The sequence below is a fragment of the Pseudorasbora parva genome, chromosome 16 (genome assembly GCF_024679245.1).
Source record: "Pseudorasbora parva isolate DD20220531a chromosome 16, ASM2467924v1, whole genome shotgun sequence".
In the NCBI taxonomy this organism is placed as follows: Eukaryota; Metazoa; Chordata; class Actinopteri; order Cypriniformes; family Gobionidae; genus Pseudorasbora; species Pseudorasbora parva.
In genome coordinates, this window is record NC_090187.1 from 36,792,157 (window position 1) to 36,809,728 (window position 17,572).

The window sequence follows — 17,572 nt, forward strand, 5'->3', positions numbered from 1 at the left end:
TTGTCAAAATGTTTTAAATGTACACTCCTGGGCAAAATAAATACTGTAGATAAAGCAACTTAGCATGGAATAGCCTTCCCTGACTTGCAGATAGACTTTTACAGTAAGAAGAGTAAACTCAATGGTAATAGCTTCAAACTGTTGAAAAATTCCTCCAAGTTAGAGTTTAATGTGAGACCAAATATTCCCTATAGGGCTCAAATCTGGACCTAAAATTAGCAATTTGGGAAGGAGCGATTAATTTGTCCATAATTTAAACATCTTATAATTTCTCTTTAGATAATAACTTTTAATTTGTGGGAAACAAGCCATTCTGCAATATTCTCCTGTACTCCAAAGCATTATATGACTTTTCATAATGAAGTAGCTTATCAATACCAGGATGTAAAAAGGTTCCCCCGAACAATGACACCTCTTCATCCATGCTTCAGTGTGGTAGCGATGCATTTTTTAAAATTACATTTATCGCCAGATTTTCAAAGAATGAAGCATCACCATGCAACTCGTGTTTCATTGTGACTCCACAAACAACTTACTAGGCTGGGTAAACCCAGCCTGATCTGCCGGCGATTTGATTTCGCCCTGCAACTCAGTCTGGAAACCCGTACATTCATTTCTACTGCTGCTGTTACAATTTTGCGGGAACCAATCACAGACTGGCTTATCCACCTGGCCCGCTATTGGCGGGTTTAACATTATGACAGATAGAGAAGTAATGGGCCAATGCCAATGATTATAATACAGATCAGTGGTCACCTGTTGATCACGCCTCTTGTGGTCTGATTGGTTGAAGGACTATCCAACTGTGTACAGAGTTTTAATAATGCATGTTTCGCCTCTTGTGCAGAAGAAAATACAGAGCAGACTCCCCAGTCCAATGTTTAATCTTAAATTGAGCTTGGTCTGGTGATAGCCAGACAAATAATTTAGCATTTTCTGCCGAAAACATTATTCTATCCTTGATGTTTTTTTGAGTCAGCAATGGCTTTTTAAGTGCTTTAGCTTAGATTTTGCTAATTTCCTGACCAATAATTTGTGGTTAAGACAATTGAAAGCTAGGCATTTTGGGCTTGGCCCTTTTTTCTTTTGGGTCTGATTCAAAGTGCTGTTTGACTCCATAAATTAAAGCCATATAGCCAACTGGAGTATCGATGAGTATCAATTTCATATGGAAGACCGAAGTCAAAATTCCATGTCCATGATGTTATTGTACATGATTATTCTAAAGACTACAATTATCTTTATTATAAAATATAACAATAATAAAATGTAATTAACTTTATATTTAAATCCATTTAAAGTAAGATAAGAAATGATGCCATAGCCTAAAATGTTTTGTATATTTTTCTGGTCATTTAAAACTGATGATGAAATATTGTCCTAATTATACTTCTGGTATGTGATTGTTAAGGTGACGGAGCTGAAGAGTCTGGCCAATCATGTGGTGGTGGGAAGTGTCTCATGTGAGACGAAGGACCTGTTTGCTGCCCTCCCCCAAACAGTAGCTGTGGATATCAATGACTTGGGCACCATCAAACTTAGTCTTGAGGTCATCTGGAAGTAAGTACAGCTTTGAGGGATCACATAAAAAGATGTCAGATCATGTAGTGTAATTTTTAGAAAGAAAATTAGTGATAAAATTGACCGTAATTCTATTTTAAATGCACCATCGTCATGAAGCTCTTTCTCCATTTTCTTCTGTAGTCCATTCGATAAAGATGACCAGTCGTCCTCAGCTAGCACTGTGAACAAAGCTCCTACTGTCAACAAACGCTTCTCTACATACAACCAGAGTCCTCCAGACACACCCTCTCTACGAGAGCAGGCCTTCTATGTGAGTCTGTCCATTTGTCTAATTCTATTCCATTTACATTGTCCCTTAAAAATATACAATGGGGTTCTGAAAGCCTGAAATGCAGGGGAAAAAAAATATCTTTAAAACTTTTCTTTAAAAAACAACCTGAATCTACAATGATTTTAAAGCAATCATGAATTGAGAAATCTAATTTCCCTTGGTCTTTTGACATGCTCAGTTGGGGACACTAAAACTATAACGCTAAATTTATGATCTAAGTTATTCAACTAAATTTACAAATAAAATGAATTAATTAGGTTTTATTTAATTCCATAAACTTGATCTGATCTGCCAACATTGTTGCTATATGATAAATTAAAATAAGCTGATAACATCGCTGTTTTCTCCAGAACGACTGCACAGCCAAATCAAATGTTGTTGCAATATTGTCCAGTTTAACACTATGAAGCTGCTTTGAAACAATTTTCATTGTAAAAGCACTATATAAATGAAGTTGATTGATTGATTGATTTATCAATTGATGCAATAGATTGATTGATTGATTGATGCAATAGATCATTGAACTAATAAAAACATCATGTACATTTAAAAACTTATTTGTTAGTTCAAAACTTTTTAAATCAAGCTCTGAAAATTGCTTTTAATTTCAAAATGTTGGCAATGTTTGATGTAAAAATCAAACTAACATTAGTGGACCTCAAATGTTAATGAATCTATTATAATATATCATTATATTAATATATTATAGTACATTATAAAATAATAAAAAGGCAGTTTATGACCCCATTCAAATTATCATAAACTGCCTTTTTATTATTTTATAAAAAAAGTAATAAAACTTTTAGTTTTTCAATTATGTAAATTATAATAATAAAATCAAATAAAATGTTGAGCAAATTACTGTAATTTGTATATATATATAACAGTAATTTGTACATTTTATTTGATTTTATTATTATAATTTACATAATTGAAAAACTGAGGTGTTTACCATATTTATGCACAAACTTCACAAGCTTGTCAAACCTGATGATGATGTTCTCGAACGTGATCCAAGAACAATCCAAAGAGCATCTTGTGCTGCAGAACCAAGAAACTCTGATTGTCTGTATAAAAGTGCCACAAATTTGCATATTTGATTAGTGACCTTTAAATATGACTTTTCTTTGTTTTTATATTTTGAACTCTTTCCAGGTTTTTATGAATATATTTATATTTTTTTTGTACCCAATATGGCCTCAGACTTTTGGACCCCTCTGTATATCTCCGTTCGTAACTCATGTACTTTGCTTCTGATATACTCCAGGGTGTTTCACTGGATCTCAATTGATTCAAACCAAACATTTCTTTTAAGTGCATACCAACATTATGTCGATATAACATTCTTCTCTCTCCTCCGTCCTAATGGAGGTCTCACAGTTCTTCAGACCCATTTAAGATTTAAATTAGCACAATAGGCTCCACATAGACCTAATAGTAGTCATTTCTCAGAAGCATCTTGAGGTCACAGTAATGCCTCCATTTCAGATCAGCTCAAATGAGTTAGATGAAAGGGAAGAAGTTTGGCTTGGTCAGACTCATAGCTTACTGGGTCAGATTTCCTTGGGCCAAATGTAATATAGTGTTAGCCTGCTCAAAATGCTCATGCTCTCCCGCCGACTGCATGCAGAGTCTGCAGACAGCTCCACAGAGCATGATATCCAAACAGCGCTGGTCCTTACTGGACGTGTTCAGAGACACACTGACAGAGAAACTGACTCAGAGCTGCTCGTGCAGTGACGTCACCTCGGGCCGTCTGGGAACCTCTCTGCTTTCCAGCCATGTAAGTGTGGTCGGCCTGTAGTAGCATATCTGTAGACAGTAGTCAGTAGATAACTAAAAAAGTGTGAATAGGGATGTGCCCGAAGCTTAAATCTGAATTCGGAAAGGCGTGGAAAATTAATAACGTATTCTACAGAGCCCTTAAAGGGATAGTTCATCCAAAAATGAATATTTGATGTTTATCTGCTTACCCCCAGGGCATCCAAGATGTAGGTGTGTTAGTTTCTTCACAAATTAAGATTTTTATCTCCAACCATTGCTTGTATAATGCATGTCAATGTGGTCTAATCAGAATTAGACCCCATTGACTTGCATTATACCATAGACCGTAAAAAAATATGGACGACTCGACATCATCCGTTTCCGCTTGGCAGATTTGAAGCTTTCAGGCGCCCTTGCACGGCGCGGACATCTTGGGACCGAGTCTGCGCAGTAGCGATTTCGGGACCGGAGTTGCGCAGTAGAGAGCAGGAAGTAGAGCAGGAAGTACAGCCGCGATTTCAAAAGCCCGCCCACACTCTCGCAGATGCTGCACAATTAATTATGTTGGTGTGAAATAAACAGTTATGGAAATGTAGAAATTAAACCTAAAGATCTAATCTGCTCCCAAAAATTTCGAAAAAAGTCCGTTAGTGCCTCAGTGACAACTTTACTCAGAGAAGAACAAACACACAGATACCCTGGGGGTAAGCAGATATACATCAAACTATCCCTTTAAAGGGACGTGGTTAGGCTTGCTGCAATAGTTGGATACTTGGCAGTACAGATTTCACTTATCACATGAAGAAAGAGATGGCTGACAGGACGATGGCAGTGGATATGGTGCGCAACAGATCCTGAGTGTCATTGACAAATATCATCTCTTGTAAAATGTGTGGTCAGTACCGCCACTCCCCATACACAGAGTACGCGTGATGGCAATTTAGGGCAAAAGCGATTTCAATACCCCGCATCGCTGATGCCTGCAAATTATATACAATATAATTACCCAACTACATAATTGCGAGAGAATGCAAAAGCATTGAAATATATTTTTTCCTCCCATCTCATATTTTTCCCATCACCATGTCCCTTTTAGGGGCTCCGTAGAATGCGTCATTTCCTTTCCGAACGCAGTATTTGGCTTCGGGCGCATACCTAGATGTAACTAAAACAGGTTTGTATGGTTCTTCTAGTAATAAGTAGTATCTGCCATCTATCTAGGAAATTATGGTTGTTGTAGTGATGATTTCCACTGTGTCCTGTAGTTACTGTCAGTTGTCTTTAATTAACTAGAGCAAATTGGATTCTCGTGCATGTTATTCGTCGTCTGACTGTGAGTGACAATAGTAGCATCTACAGTCGTCAATAATGCCTTCATTGACGCTGTTATTGTTTTGAAGGGTGGTCACATTAGCCCAGCGAGGCAGGGAGCGGCTGCAGCAGAAGTTAATTAGAGGGAGCAGGGAGTGTTTTAGCTCACTGGGACTGACGCCAGTCTGCTCTCTCCACTATAATGAAGCTCCGTGTCCAAAGATACACGCTAATGTTGAATGATGGAGAACACACTCCTATCATCCTATTGTACTGTCATCTCCTTCCACACACTAGCCTGCTGTCTGCTCACAGTCGTCATGTGTTGTTTTAGCTGTTTATGTCTCACTATAGACCATATAGTAGAATATGAAATGATGGCCTTTCACATGACTCCATCAGGGCTTCTACAAAAGCATTATGAACGGATATTTTTTACTCTTTTACTATGTATAAATTCTCTTTAAGACAACCCAGATCACTCTGTGATGATCTTTGTAATATCTTCATCCATGGACAGCTAGTTTCTATGTACTTGAATGAGGAAATACAGAAATGTACAAAGAAAACCATGTCAATAGCATATTTAAAATTTACCGTAACAAGTAATATTTGATCTTTTTTAGCACAAATGTTCTTAAAATTGTTTGTGTATGCAGTATTAGTAAGGAAAGACTGCTATATTGACCATTAAGGTCTTTCTCATTCCTTTTTCTTTTGTTTAGTAGCTATTTGCATATATCTAATGTGTATAACATGATTATTCAAAAGTTTAGGGTCAGTAAAATTTTAAAAAAATAATAATAACAACTCTCTTAATTCAGCAAGGATTTATTAAATTGATTAAAATTGACTGTAAAGACACATAATCCCACAAAAGATTTCTATTCTGAATAAATATTTTTCTTTCGAAACTTCTATTCATCAAAGAATCCTGGAAAATATATAGCAGCACAACTTTTTTCAACTTTGATAATACGAAATGTTTCTTGAGCACTTAATTAGCATATTAAAATGATTTCTGAAGATCATGGGAGTAATGATACTGAAAATTTGGCTTTGCCAACACAGCAATAAATTACATTTTAAAATATATTAAAATGATTCTAATTACTGTTTTTGAAAATTATTAGTTTTACTGTTTTAGATCAAATAAATTCAGCCTTGGAGATCGTAAAATTTGTCTTTTATAAACATTAAAAAGTATTTTCAACCCCAAACTTTTGAACAGTTGTATGTCTACAGCATTGCCCTTACAACCTGTATTTCGACATTTGAAAGCTAAACTTATTTGATCGCTGCATTCCAGCTTTACGCTGTGCTCCACAGAGTTTGATGCTTTGAGGACCAGTAACGTGAGTCATGTGAAAGTGTCTTTATTTTAATGATCACAATCATTTGTTTTCATCTTCATAATCTCTTTCGTCCCCACTAGAATATGCTGAGGAGACAAGAAGATATGGAGAATGGAACGGCGTGGTCAAACTCCTCTGAATCCTCAGATGACTCCTCCAGCCCTCAGCTTTCTTTGGGAATGCGTCATGCACACAAGAACTTAGTACAGCCTGAGGTACAAACTGCTCCTCCTGCCATTGAAATCTCATTTGCACCCCGTGAATCGGCGACCTCTACTCCCACCCGCTTGGCCAATCAGAAAGAAGAGGAGGAGGAAGAAGAAGAGGAGGATCTGAAGAAACCAGCAGCCAGCATAACCGTCACCGCCGAGTCTCCTGTAAAACAGGAAGTGCCCAATGGCCATCCCCGCTATTCTCGCTCCCTTAGCCATATCAGCGAGAACAGTGCAGATGGTGTTTTGACAGACAGACTGGCTGGGGAATCCGTGGAGGCCACTGAAGATTCTTCGATGGTCTCTTCGGTATGTGTAAGTGACATTTCCATGGATATGCCTCACCGAGCAGAACCATGTTTTGTAGTACCAGACACTCAGGAGAACTGTCCCATTCCTGATCCCTCCACAAGTGAGCCATCCTGTCCCACTGAGCCACTGAACTGTTCAGAAAGTAGCTCTCCTGCTGAAACCACAGCTTGTGCCTCAGCTGAAAAAGCTACAGAGCTCATGTCTATACCCACCTGTGGAGACAAAGACTCTTCCTCCAGTGCTAATGCTTTCTCCCAGCAGATGAACAATGGTGCTCCTAGGACTGATTCCTCTCATGAGCCACACCTCACAAAGACACAAACAGACGACCTGCTGGCAGAGAAGTCTGGTTCTTTAGTAGACACCAGATCCATGGGTGGTTTGGAGGAACAATCAGCAGACAGCAACGTGGAGGAGGCCCTTACAGCAGTTTTGTCCTCCCTTGATGACTATAGAGGCCAGTTCCCAGAACTGCAGGTCTTAGAGCAAGAGCTGAAGCTGTTGGAGGAGGTGCTAACAGTGAGTGCTGCACCTTTTTACTGTTTGTAGGTTTGTTGTTGTGGTTTCCCGCACAATATTTAAAACAAGTCTATAATAGAAATGTTCGTCCCTAAGTGGCTTGGTTTCTTTTAAAGTCTAGTTTCAAATCTCATAAAATGAGAAGGTTGTTTCAAATAATAATACATTGCATGGATGCCATGATCGGAATGGTAAAAGGAAGACATATGGGTACAATTGTTGCCAGATGTGGTGGCAAAATTGTGCATCCTTTACAGATATTAAATGGTATGACATTAAACTCTCTGGTACAAAAAGAAAACTTACTCTGTTCTACTCCGCCCTTAATTGTCACGCAAAAACACCCTGCTAATTGATAGTGGGTGGTGTTTTTGTGTGACGTTGACCTGTGAATGCAGATACGATGGCTAGATCATTTACATTACTCCGAGATCCGATCACAGTGTGTCTTCGACAGATATCTAGATCGCCATCTTGATCAACATTTGAAACCTTTTATGATTTGGTAAAGGTAAAAACACAAGATGCAGGTTAGTGGAGCGAAAAAAACGCACGGTCTGAAGATTTTTTTATTTTATTTTAAGTTTAATATATTTAAATTTGATTGCTGCATTTTTAGAGGGCTGCATCATGCACAAGATGCTACAAAAGACACGAGACGTGAGCACAATGGTTAAACATGTCAATCTAGCGCTTTTGCTTTAAAAAACAGTGGCAAAGTAACGCGGTGGAATGGAAAAACACATTCTTAGGGCGTAGCTCTTCCTGGCTGAGTCTAACTGAGATGTTTGATTCTCGATGTTTTGGGTGCAGGAGCCTTTGGGTGTTCCTTGTATCCATGACCCACGATAACCATCAAAGTCTCAGATCCGGGTTTGGCTTCAGAGTCTTTGGTCTTCATCTATAGAACAATAGAGTTCATCAAAGACTCGCCCCTTGCTTTTACTATTAACCGCTTTTTCCTGTGTCTACAGAGTTTTTCCCGGCTTAACTTACCTTAGTCATAGACTAAACACAATGCGTCTCTTTCCAGAATTGGCCTTATGAATGTTCCAGGTTTTACAAGTTAAGCTCTATTGCCTGTGTCATGTCATTGATTAACAGATATTTTTTCCTTGATTTGTAAAAAAAAAATATCAATAGAAGTATATTGTTCAAGGTATTTGGAAAAGTTTAACATCGAATAGAGGTCGCCATAACATTGGAAGTTACATCTTACAATCTGCACATTTACAAAGACAAAGTAGTTAGCAATTCTATCATACAAGCCTCATGTTTAAAATTTCTGGCTGTATTTTAGAAACATTTAACATTTATTCCTGTGCAGTGCCTTGACCCAATAGACTTTTTGATAACCATTGAAAATGCTTATCGCTTGATTTTACAAGTCAAAAATGTTCACTGTTGTAATTGATAATAATATCATATAATCAACAATTGATTGCACAAACTTCACAAGCTTGTCAAACCTGATGTTCCAGTATGATATAAGAATAATATCTAGATTATTACATTTAGGCATTCAGTTCTGGGTGTTCTTTTAGCTAATAATAATAATTTGATTGTAGTTTTTATTGACCTTTTGTTATACCTTAAAACGAAGGGTTTTTCATTTTTAATTATTTATAAAACTTAAAAGATTTATCATTTGCATTTTTTGTGTGTGTGTGCAAATGTGTGTATCTGCAGGGGCGAAGTCGCAGTCGCTCATCCAGTGTCAGTTTGACGGTTGAGACGGCTCTTGGTAGCTTTGACTTCCTCAATACATCAGACTTGGAGGAAGAGGAGGAGGAGGAAAGCGAGAGGCAGAAAGTGACAGACAGGTCAGAACTTGAGAAATGTCTTGTAGCATATAAAAAAGAAACCAAGTTCAACCAAGGTTTCATCAAAATGCATTGCTTCTATAATGTTACGTGACACTACTGCCACCTAGTGCCTTGAAGGACAACTGTTAGTTTAACTCAACTTGATTCAACTTTATCCACGTTTAATGCAGCCTCTTTACTGTTTATAATAATGTTGTTGTGTTGCCATTTTTCTTCTCTTGTTTGACATGTGTTTGTTCTTGTGTATGTTTATACAGTGCAGAGGAACGGCCAGCAGCTGTGGAGAGCGCAGGAGAGGATGAGGGCTGTGAGGCACGATGTTGGGACACTCCCTCCGGTCCTCTTAGCACAGGCTGCCCGACTCTAGATCACACCCTTCTGGTTCATTTGAAGAACTGCAGCTCACAGCTGCTGGTCAGTTACTGTAGTCTAATAATACTTCATATGGAAATTTGGTTCCACATATTTAGGGAACAAAATGAACAAAGTGATTTTTTTCTATTGTGTTGTTGAGCATAAGTGTAAATGCATTATTATCAACAGAATGTTCTTCTTGATTAAATAATCTTAAATAATCTTTGTGTGATTAATAATTGTTAAATTGATTATTTAGCACATATATTAAACAGTTCTATATATATGGGCTTGACATCAACACCCGCCAAATGCGGGTATATGTAACACAGTCACTCCTACTAGCCAGTTTGGAGGGTTGGATTTTACATGTAATATGTACATTTTTCAATTGTAGCCTTTCAAAAAGGCTTCTGAAATACTAAGTGCAATATAGATTTTTTGATACATATCAATAGGTTACTGAAATTTCTGAAATGCTTCCAATACTCATTTTCCACAGAATAGACAGCTACACGATACCAGCTGCACACGCTCTCTCAACTCTTGCACAGTGAGTTGACAGAAACACAAACCCGCCTCCCCTCACTCATTTACTCCTGATGAGTATTGTTGCTGTTAAAGGGCTTGAATTTTGGCCTGGGTTTTCACACATTGCAGGGCCGTAAGTTGTAATCACCATGGACGTTGAGGGAGACCCGTTCCCGCGAATGATTAGAAATGGCCTGAATTGTCCCCCCCAATATTTGATATTCTTGATGCTGCTCTGCTGTACTTGATTAAACACCGCTCTGTTTGTTGCCAGGATGAAAAATTCTTCGTTTTTAGGTTGGTCTGCCTGAGCAGTCTAACAGCGCTCATCACTGTCAGAATGAGTGAGATGGCCAATCAAATCAAAGAAGCGGGCTTACTGTTAGTGTGAATTCCAACCTCAATATGACACTTTAGTTATAGCAGTGAAAGAAAGTCGTAAGAAGTAGCTAAACAGTTAATATTTAGCAACTGTTATACAATAAAAATTTTCAGTGATCAATAGTAATATTAAAGGATTCACACTACTTGGCTTTTTTTATGAAATTTCACTGTTTTGAATTGTAAATATGACATTATTTATGTAAATCATAACTGAATTTGATGTGACAAGAAACATTTAGCATTTTTACATATTAGACAGACGAAAATAAGAGTAAATGTGTACATATATATATATATATATATATATATATATATATATATATATATATATATTATTTGCATATATTTGACTTTAAAACTACACATAAGACCAATACACCCCCACCCCTTCCCACACAAAAAAAAACCTGTTCACTCTAACGTCTAAGACACGGTTATTGCCTTGTTGTATTGCGCATAATTTTACTCATTCCTGCAGATTTTGTCCTCTCCCCCAAAGTTTGCTTGTAAAGCCACGTATCAGTACTAAATTAAATTCTGTTTAGCTGCTTATTGCGCTTAAACAGTAGCCTAACAAGCCAGACCCTCATCAAGATGTTTGGTGCAAGATTCTTTTCTCAGAGAAAAGCTTAACTCCAAGTCTTCCAGAGTCGTGGTCAAAGCTGATTCGAAAGACCGCCGTTCGCCAGTTTCTGTGTTTACTAGTAGCACGTAAGCACAACTTGGACGTCATTATGTTAAGCCCCGCCCACTGACTCTATACACGATGTGATTGGCGAAGTGTATTGAGAGTTGCTAGACGACACTCGCAACAGATTAGATTTGCTGCCGCTAGGGTGCGTCTAGGTTTCTAGGCTACTTAAACAGTCAAATACACACAAAATAATGCTAAAAATGCTGGTATTGGTGAGTTTTCGTATAAACAGTCAGTTATGTTTTAAGTGAACATAAACAGTTGAGAAAGAAAATGCATGTATAACAGTATAAAGGATCCACACGTCATGTCTTAGTAACAGCAGCGTGTATATTAAATAATATACATGCTGCTGAGATAATATTGAATATTATGCTTTTGAGATAATATTAAAAATATCTATATCGCCATTTTTCCCAGTGTCAAAATTTGTGGCCAGTGAAAATGTGACTAGTAACATTTTGGAAAAACTCTTGCCACAGTGGCAGGTGGGCAGAAAAAGTTAATGTCAAGCCCTGTATATAAAACTACTACTGTTAAAGGATTAGTTTACTTAAAAAGAAAATGTCCTGATATTTTACTCACTCAGTCTCATCCAAGATGGTTATGTCTTTCTTTCTTCAGTCGCAAAGCAATTCAATTTTTTGAGATGGAAATGAAAAACCATTGAGAATCATTATATGAAGAAAAATCCTGGAATGTTTTCCTCAAAATTTTTATTTCTTTTCGACTAAAGAAGGAAAGACATGAACATCCCCATGAGATTTTCATGTTGAAGTGAACTAATCCTTTTACAGTACTGGGGATTTTTATGATTAAAGTGTTTTCACTGTGCATCTGTATTCATACTCTGTGTTTTGTTTTTGTAAACAGAGGTTAGGCACATTCGGGCCTCTGCGCTGTGGGGAGATGTACGCTCTGGACCGACTTCTCAGGGAGGCGAGAGTCCTCGAGCTCATACGATGGGTCGTGAAGGACTCGAGGGGCGGAGTCATCCAACCAGAGGAGGGTGAGTCACGCAGGTTTTTATATCAAACCGTTACATTACCTCCGTTTTCTCTCTGTGGTGCTTCCTTTGAATCTCAACTATGTACTCTTATTTCTGTGCAAATGTTCATATATTTTTTTATACCTCTATTTCTGACATTCTCTTTGTTTGTCGGAGCAGTTGTTCCTCAGTTAGATCAGTGCCAAGGGGCTGTGTTTCTATGGCGGCAGTGCACGGATGGCTGCAGTGTGTACAGCACCTCCACAGAGGCCTTCTTACAGGCGCTCAGCAAAGCTTACGCCAGCAGACTCCCAGAGAGAGGAGTCGGCTTCTCAGACACAGGTATGTGTGTGTGTGTGTAGTGTATTAATGCATGAACAGGCACAGGAAATGAGTTATTGGCAGATTGGTTTCTAAATGGAAATCGCTGTGCAATCCATTAATCAAAATAAATTACAACCTTAACTATAACTGCTAATCATTGTTTCTGATGAGACAGAGTGTATAATTAAAAGTGTCTAAAGTGAAAAATAAAATTAAATGTGTTCAGCAGACTTAATCAGATTGTCTTTTGATGCTCTGTTACTCTGACCTTGTGTGTGTGTTAGTGTTTCTTCGACTGCTGGAGCGGATCCTGGAGAAGAAGCTGCCCAGGCGTGCAGGATGTGCATCCAAAGAGTCTCTCACCCTCTTCCAGTTTTGGAGCTACCTAGAAGCAGAGGGGGTGAATGATTTGGAGACACACATTCCTGAGCTGGCTGAAGAAGGTATATCTGAGGGCCAAATGAATGCCTGTGCACATGGACAGTAATTTGCAGCGACAAATCGACCAGTAAACATCCTTAAAACAAAATACACAATTCTCAAATAAATGTGAAATTTCAGAAAAACTTGCACTACAGTGTCAGTAAGATTTTTTTGAAGTAATTTTACAATATATACTTTTTAGGGCTGTCAAAATTAATGCGTTAACGCATGCAATTTTTTTATTTTAACTCTATTTTAACGCAATTAACGCAACGCATAAACATTTTTTTCCTGTCATAATTTGTCTAGCGTAAATAAATAAATAATTTGGCTAGCGTTACATTATATGATCACACTTTTATCCACACAAATGCTTTTAAACCATTCAAGAACCACCTGACAAACGAGAATGTGTGCACAGAAAGATGCATGCCAAATGCCCTTTTCTTCAGTATTCTCATAAAAGCAGTCTTAAATAAGTCCACGTCATGGCAGAGGCAAGTTGCTGTTGCTGCTCCTACAAGTGGGAGAAAAAAAAAATTGTGTACTGTGGTCGATTAAATGAGACTTCTTACAGCACTTGCAGGTTGTTGCCCTTGTTTGTTTCGTTGCTTCTATTGCTCTCCCCTTTTTGTAAGTCGCTTTGGATAAAAGTGTCTGCTAAATGATTAAATGTAAGTCACAGCACTAATAAACCAGTTGCTGTCTCTCATTAATGTTAAACAAGGAACAAAGGTAACATTGTAGCTTTAAATAAGGATTATTTTATATTTAATTATTATTTATACAGTTAAGACTGTAAAGTGTTTTATAACTGTAATCAATTTCTGTATATTTCCTACCTATTAGACAGAAGGCCACAGGTAAATATTACCTTTATTAAAAAAGGGTTTATGTGAGGATTGTTAAAAGTTTACTTAAATTAAAAAGTCACTTAATAAATGTTGAAATTAATATCATAGAGACATTAATAGCAGTATTAGTATCAATGATATTCATTCATAAAAAGATGCCATCAAACAAATATTTAAAATGTCCTTTCTTTGTCGTTTTCATATTAATTTGGAGATTAACTATATACAACATTCCAATTAAAAATTATATTCCAATTAAAAATTCCAATGTTTTTATCTTGATTAATTGCAGAAGAAAACTGTGATTAATTTGTTATTTTTTTATGCATTAATGCAAATTCATTTTATTATTTTTACAAAAAAAAAAATGCATTTTAGCCTGTGACTATGTTTAAGCCTTGTCTGTGAAACCAGAGGTAGTTTTTTAAAAAGTAGGTTATAGATCACCATTAATGTCATGTGATTCAGCAGCAAAACACCTAATTTGTCCAGCATTAAAATACCACTGTAACAAGACTTGAATGAGTGCTGGATGCTTGAGATAGGAAAATTTGATCAGAAATGTGATTCAATTCAAAATCCAATTTAAACTGATTTTATTACATCACCAGAAATTGAGAACTTTCATAGAACATTAACCAGTTTGATCACTGCTGTATGTTGCTAAAGATTGTTGTGAAGTGTGAACGTTCTTAAGTGTTAATGGACTATACCCATATCTCCTCAAACATTCATTAGCAAGAGTGATTGTGCAGCACATCGGAAGTAGTATAAACCCCTTCCAACACCCCATTCAACCTCTCTGTCGTTGTGGTTTCTTGGTGCATCTTTCCATTCCTCCCCCTACTCATGTTTATTCTCTGTAGTGTATACGTTTCATCCATGTCTCTTTCTTCTCTTTGTCTTGCAGTCTGGCTAGTTCAGTGCCTGCAATCTGGAGATCAAGATGTTCTGGTAAAATCTTTGAAGAAGCCTCCAGAGTGTAGTCTGAAGAGGGAAGGCTTGCGGGCAGTCAGTCTGCTGCTGAGGGACCCGAGGGGGAAAGTGTGCAGTGCAGCCAGCTCCCTGCTGCGGAGTCTAGCTGACCAAACCCGCCACAGGGAAAGGGTAAGAGTTGTCCTGCAAAAAACTCTCTGTTTGCACTTTTGGAGGTGAATATTTCAACAGATTTGCAGGTCAAATGAACTCCAGGAACTTACACAACCATGGTTATTTATCCACCACTAGTCAAAAGTTGCTTTTTTTTTAGGTAATGTTAAAGTACTAAAATAACTACAAGTAAATAAACAAAATCTTAAAAACTATATAAACAAAAACAACACAATTACTAAAACTTGAAATGAAAACAGAAAATTAAAGTAAAAGTAAGATTGAATTCATCAGTGATACTAAAAACACTTGTCTAATGCTGTTAACACTGTTAAATCTGATCTTTAGAAAATTTCTGAAAGAGTATGTGTTTTTCATACTGTACTGCGTTATATTTTAATGTCTTATTTAAGGTTTTGGACAAAACAGTATGTATAATTATAATACTGACCATTTATTGGTTATTTCCCATTGCATGAAAATAACGGGCATTGGTATTGGCCAGAATGTTAGTATTTGTGGATCTCTACTCATCACCTTTAAATTCAAAGTAAAAGTTGTAATGCTTTGATATTCAGAAAGGATTTTGATTGAAATTTATTATTGTTCCGTCTCAGGCGCTGGTGAGCTGTCTAGAGTTGCTGGAGGATGAAGGCGTTGAGACGCGAGTGTGTGGATGTAAAGCACTCGCATGTCTGAAGGTCAGTTCATGCATGGCTAAACATTTCTCCTCTATTTTTCTCCTCCAGCACCACATATATATATTTATTTAGATGTGCTGTTGTGATCTAAATGGGAATCAGATTTAATGCAGCGTCACACCTCAGTATTTGGTGGAGGACTTTAAGTAAAGTGTCTGTCTGTGTTTGTGCATCACAGGCCAAAGAGAGCATTGAGCAGCTGGTGTATCTGTGCCGGACAGATAAGGAGGATGTGAGAGATGCTGCCAAACAAGCGCTGCTTGTGCTAGGTAAGCAGTGAATTAACTAAACAACAGGAAATGGATCGACAAAAGAAAGATCAGTAAGGAAAGTGAAGCGTGGATCTGCTGCAAATGTGAACTAATGTGGTCCTACAGTGGGCCATGGAAAAACTGGAAAGATCAGAATTTCATTTCAGGTTCAGAAAAAATACATTCTTATAGTTTTAAAAATGAATACATTTGTGCAATCTGCATAAAATTATATGTACAAATCATAAAATTATGAATAAAAATATAACTATAAAATAGTTAAAGGGTACATAACACACACATGCTAATCTTATGTTAATCTTGAGTATCTATAAAGTAGTATTACATCCTTCATATCTCCGAACTCGTGGAGGCGTGCAGTTGGCAATATATATATATATATATATATATATATATATATATATATATATATATATATAGCCAACTGCACGCCTCCACGAGTTCGGAGATATGAATATATATATATATATATATATATATATATATTACACAGACATTTGATGCAGTTTTACTCACCGCATGTAGTTTTGACTCATGACCGGAAACAAACACACTTGCAGAACTGCATCGCTGCTCCGGAAAAAACACACCCTTCTTTAGTGACATTGTTGATTTTGTGGTCTAAAAATAAATTGACAGCATTGCCGGCAGCTTCCGTAACCCAAACGAAGCTCGTTGATGGTCGTGCTTTTGCTCTCACTCTGGATGATGTGGATAAGTGCACATCCCAGGAATTTCACCCTTTATGACGTCATCCAGGACCATACTCTGGGAAAAACAGAATCTTGTTTGAATCCTGAAGGGTCTGTCACAGAAATACTTTTTTTTTTACATTGTGGCTGTTTAGCATGAGAATCCTCTTTAACTCTTTGACAGTGTAAATAAGTCAGAATGCATGAAATAGCATTAGGCCCCCACCATCCACCACTTAATTTTATGAACATAATTCCAGTTTTTGTGATTTAGGGTATTGACATTTTAAAAAGGAGGATAATGCATCTTATTTCCATTTCATTTGTTTTAATTGCAGGTGAGGAGGGGAAGATGGCCCATCGACACCTAGAGTCCTCACAAGATGGAATGTCCCGCATTTTTGCACCCGGCAGTATGGCCAGTACGGCTTTCTAACACAATCAACTTGTCGAAAGCAATGTACTTGCGTCTCGGTATCCTCACTGTCATGATCATGCCAATTACAAACTATTAAATGCACACTACTATCAAGCAGTTTTAAATGACATAAATTCAGCGTGACCAAACTCTTACAGATAGAGTGTCAGCATTGCCCTCAGACATGGACAAATGTTATACAATCATTAGACAAGAGGACTTGAATGTCTGTATGTTATTAATATTTTGGAAATGGCCTAAGATGAACTACTGTAAAGTGATGAGGTAAGATACATAGGTGGGTGTCGGTTTATAAAGGGGGAAGATGGCCGCATGAACACGTTTGTCCTCTCCTGATCAGTACAAATCCTTAAATAATTATATATCTAGGTGTTTATATTGTCTAAATAAGTAAGTAATTGACTATTTAAGATTGTGCCTCGAACTCTTGGGAATTTTGAATTGTTTGGAGTTGTATTATGGCTGATAATACGCGTCAACGCCATAAGAAGGACGCCGACGGTGAACAGTCCTCTTTAATGAATGAATTGCGTGCGCTAAGTGTTAAAATGGACAATATGCAGACCAAAATGGACAACATGCAAATCAAAATTGAAACACAGATGGATGTGAAGATTAACACACTCCGCGGAAGTTTGGAGAAATTAATCTCCGATGGACAAGCCGCTTTTAA

General features: G+C 37.3%; 1 protein-coding gene across 4 annotated transcripts in view; it reads left to right on the forward strand.

The window, feature by feature from the left end:
* ripor1 (RHO family interacting cell polarization regulator 1) overlaps positions 1-17,189 on the forward strand; it is a 75,217-nt gene extending 58,028 nt beyond the window's left edge. For 3 of the 4 annotated variants that reach the window (XM_067418874.1, XM_067418873.1, XM_067418872.1), the window contains exons 11-23: positions 1,412-1,560; positions 1,705-1,834; positions 3,486-3,638; positions 6,366-7,328; positions 9,018-9,151; positions 9,412-9,568; positions 11,991-12,126; positions 12,286-12,447; positions 12,714-12,872; positions 14,617-14,813; positions 15,413-15,496; positions 15,675-15,765; positions 16,799-17,189. In XM_067418874.1, the coding sequence (XP_067274975.1) occupies positions 1,412-1,560; positions 1,705-1,834; positions 3,486-3,638; positions 6,366-7,328; positions 9,018-9,151; positions 9,412-9,568; positions 11,991-12,126; positions 12,286-12,447; positions 12,714-12,872; positions 14,617-14,813; positions 15,413-15,496; positions 15,675-15,765; positions 16,799-16,896 (2,613 nt within the window). In that variant the 3' untranslated portion in view covers positions 16,897-17,189. The remainder of the gene's footprint in view (positions 1-1,411; positions 1,561-1,704; positions 1,835-3,485; positions 3,639-6,365; positions 7,329-9,017; positions 9,152-9,411; positions 9,569-11,990; positions 12,127-12,285; positions 12,448-12,713; positions 12,873-14,616; positions 14,814-15,412; positions 15,497-15,674; positions 15,766-16,798) is intronic. The other variant, XM_067418875.1, reaches the window with a different exon arrangement.
* Positions 17,190-17,572: the final 383 nt, after the last annotated feature.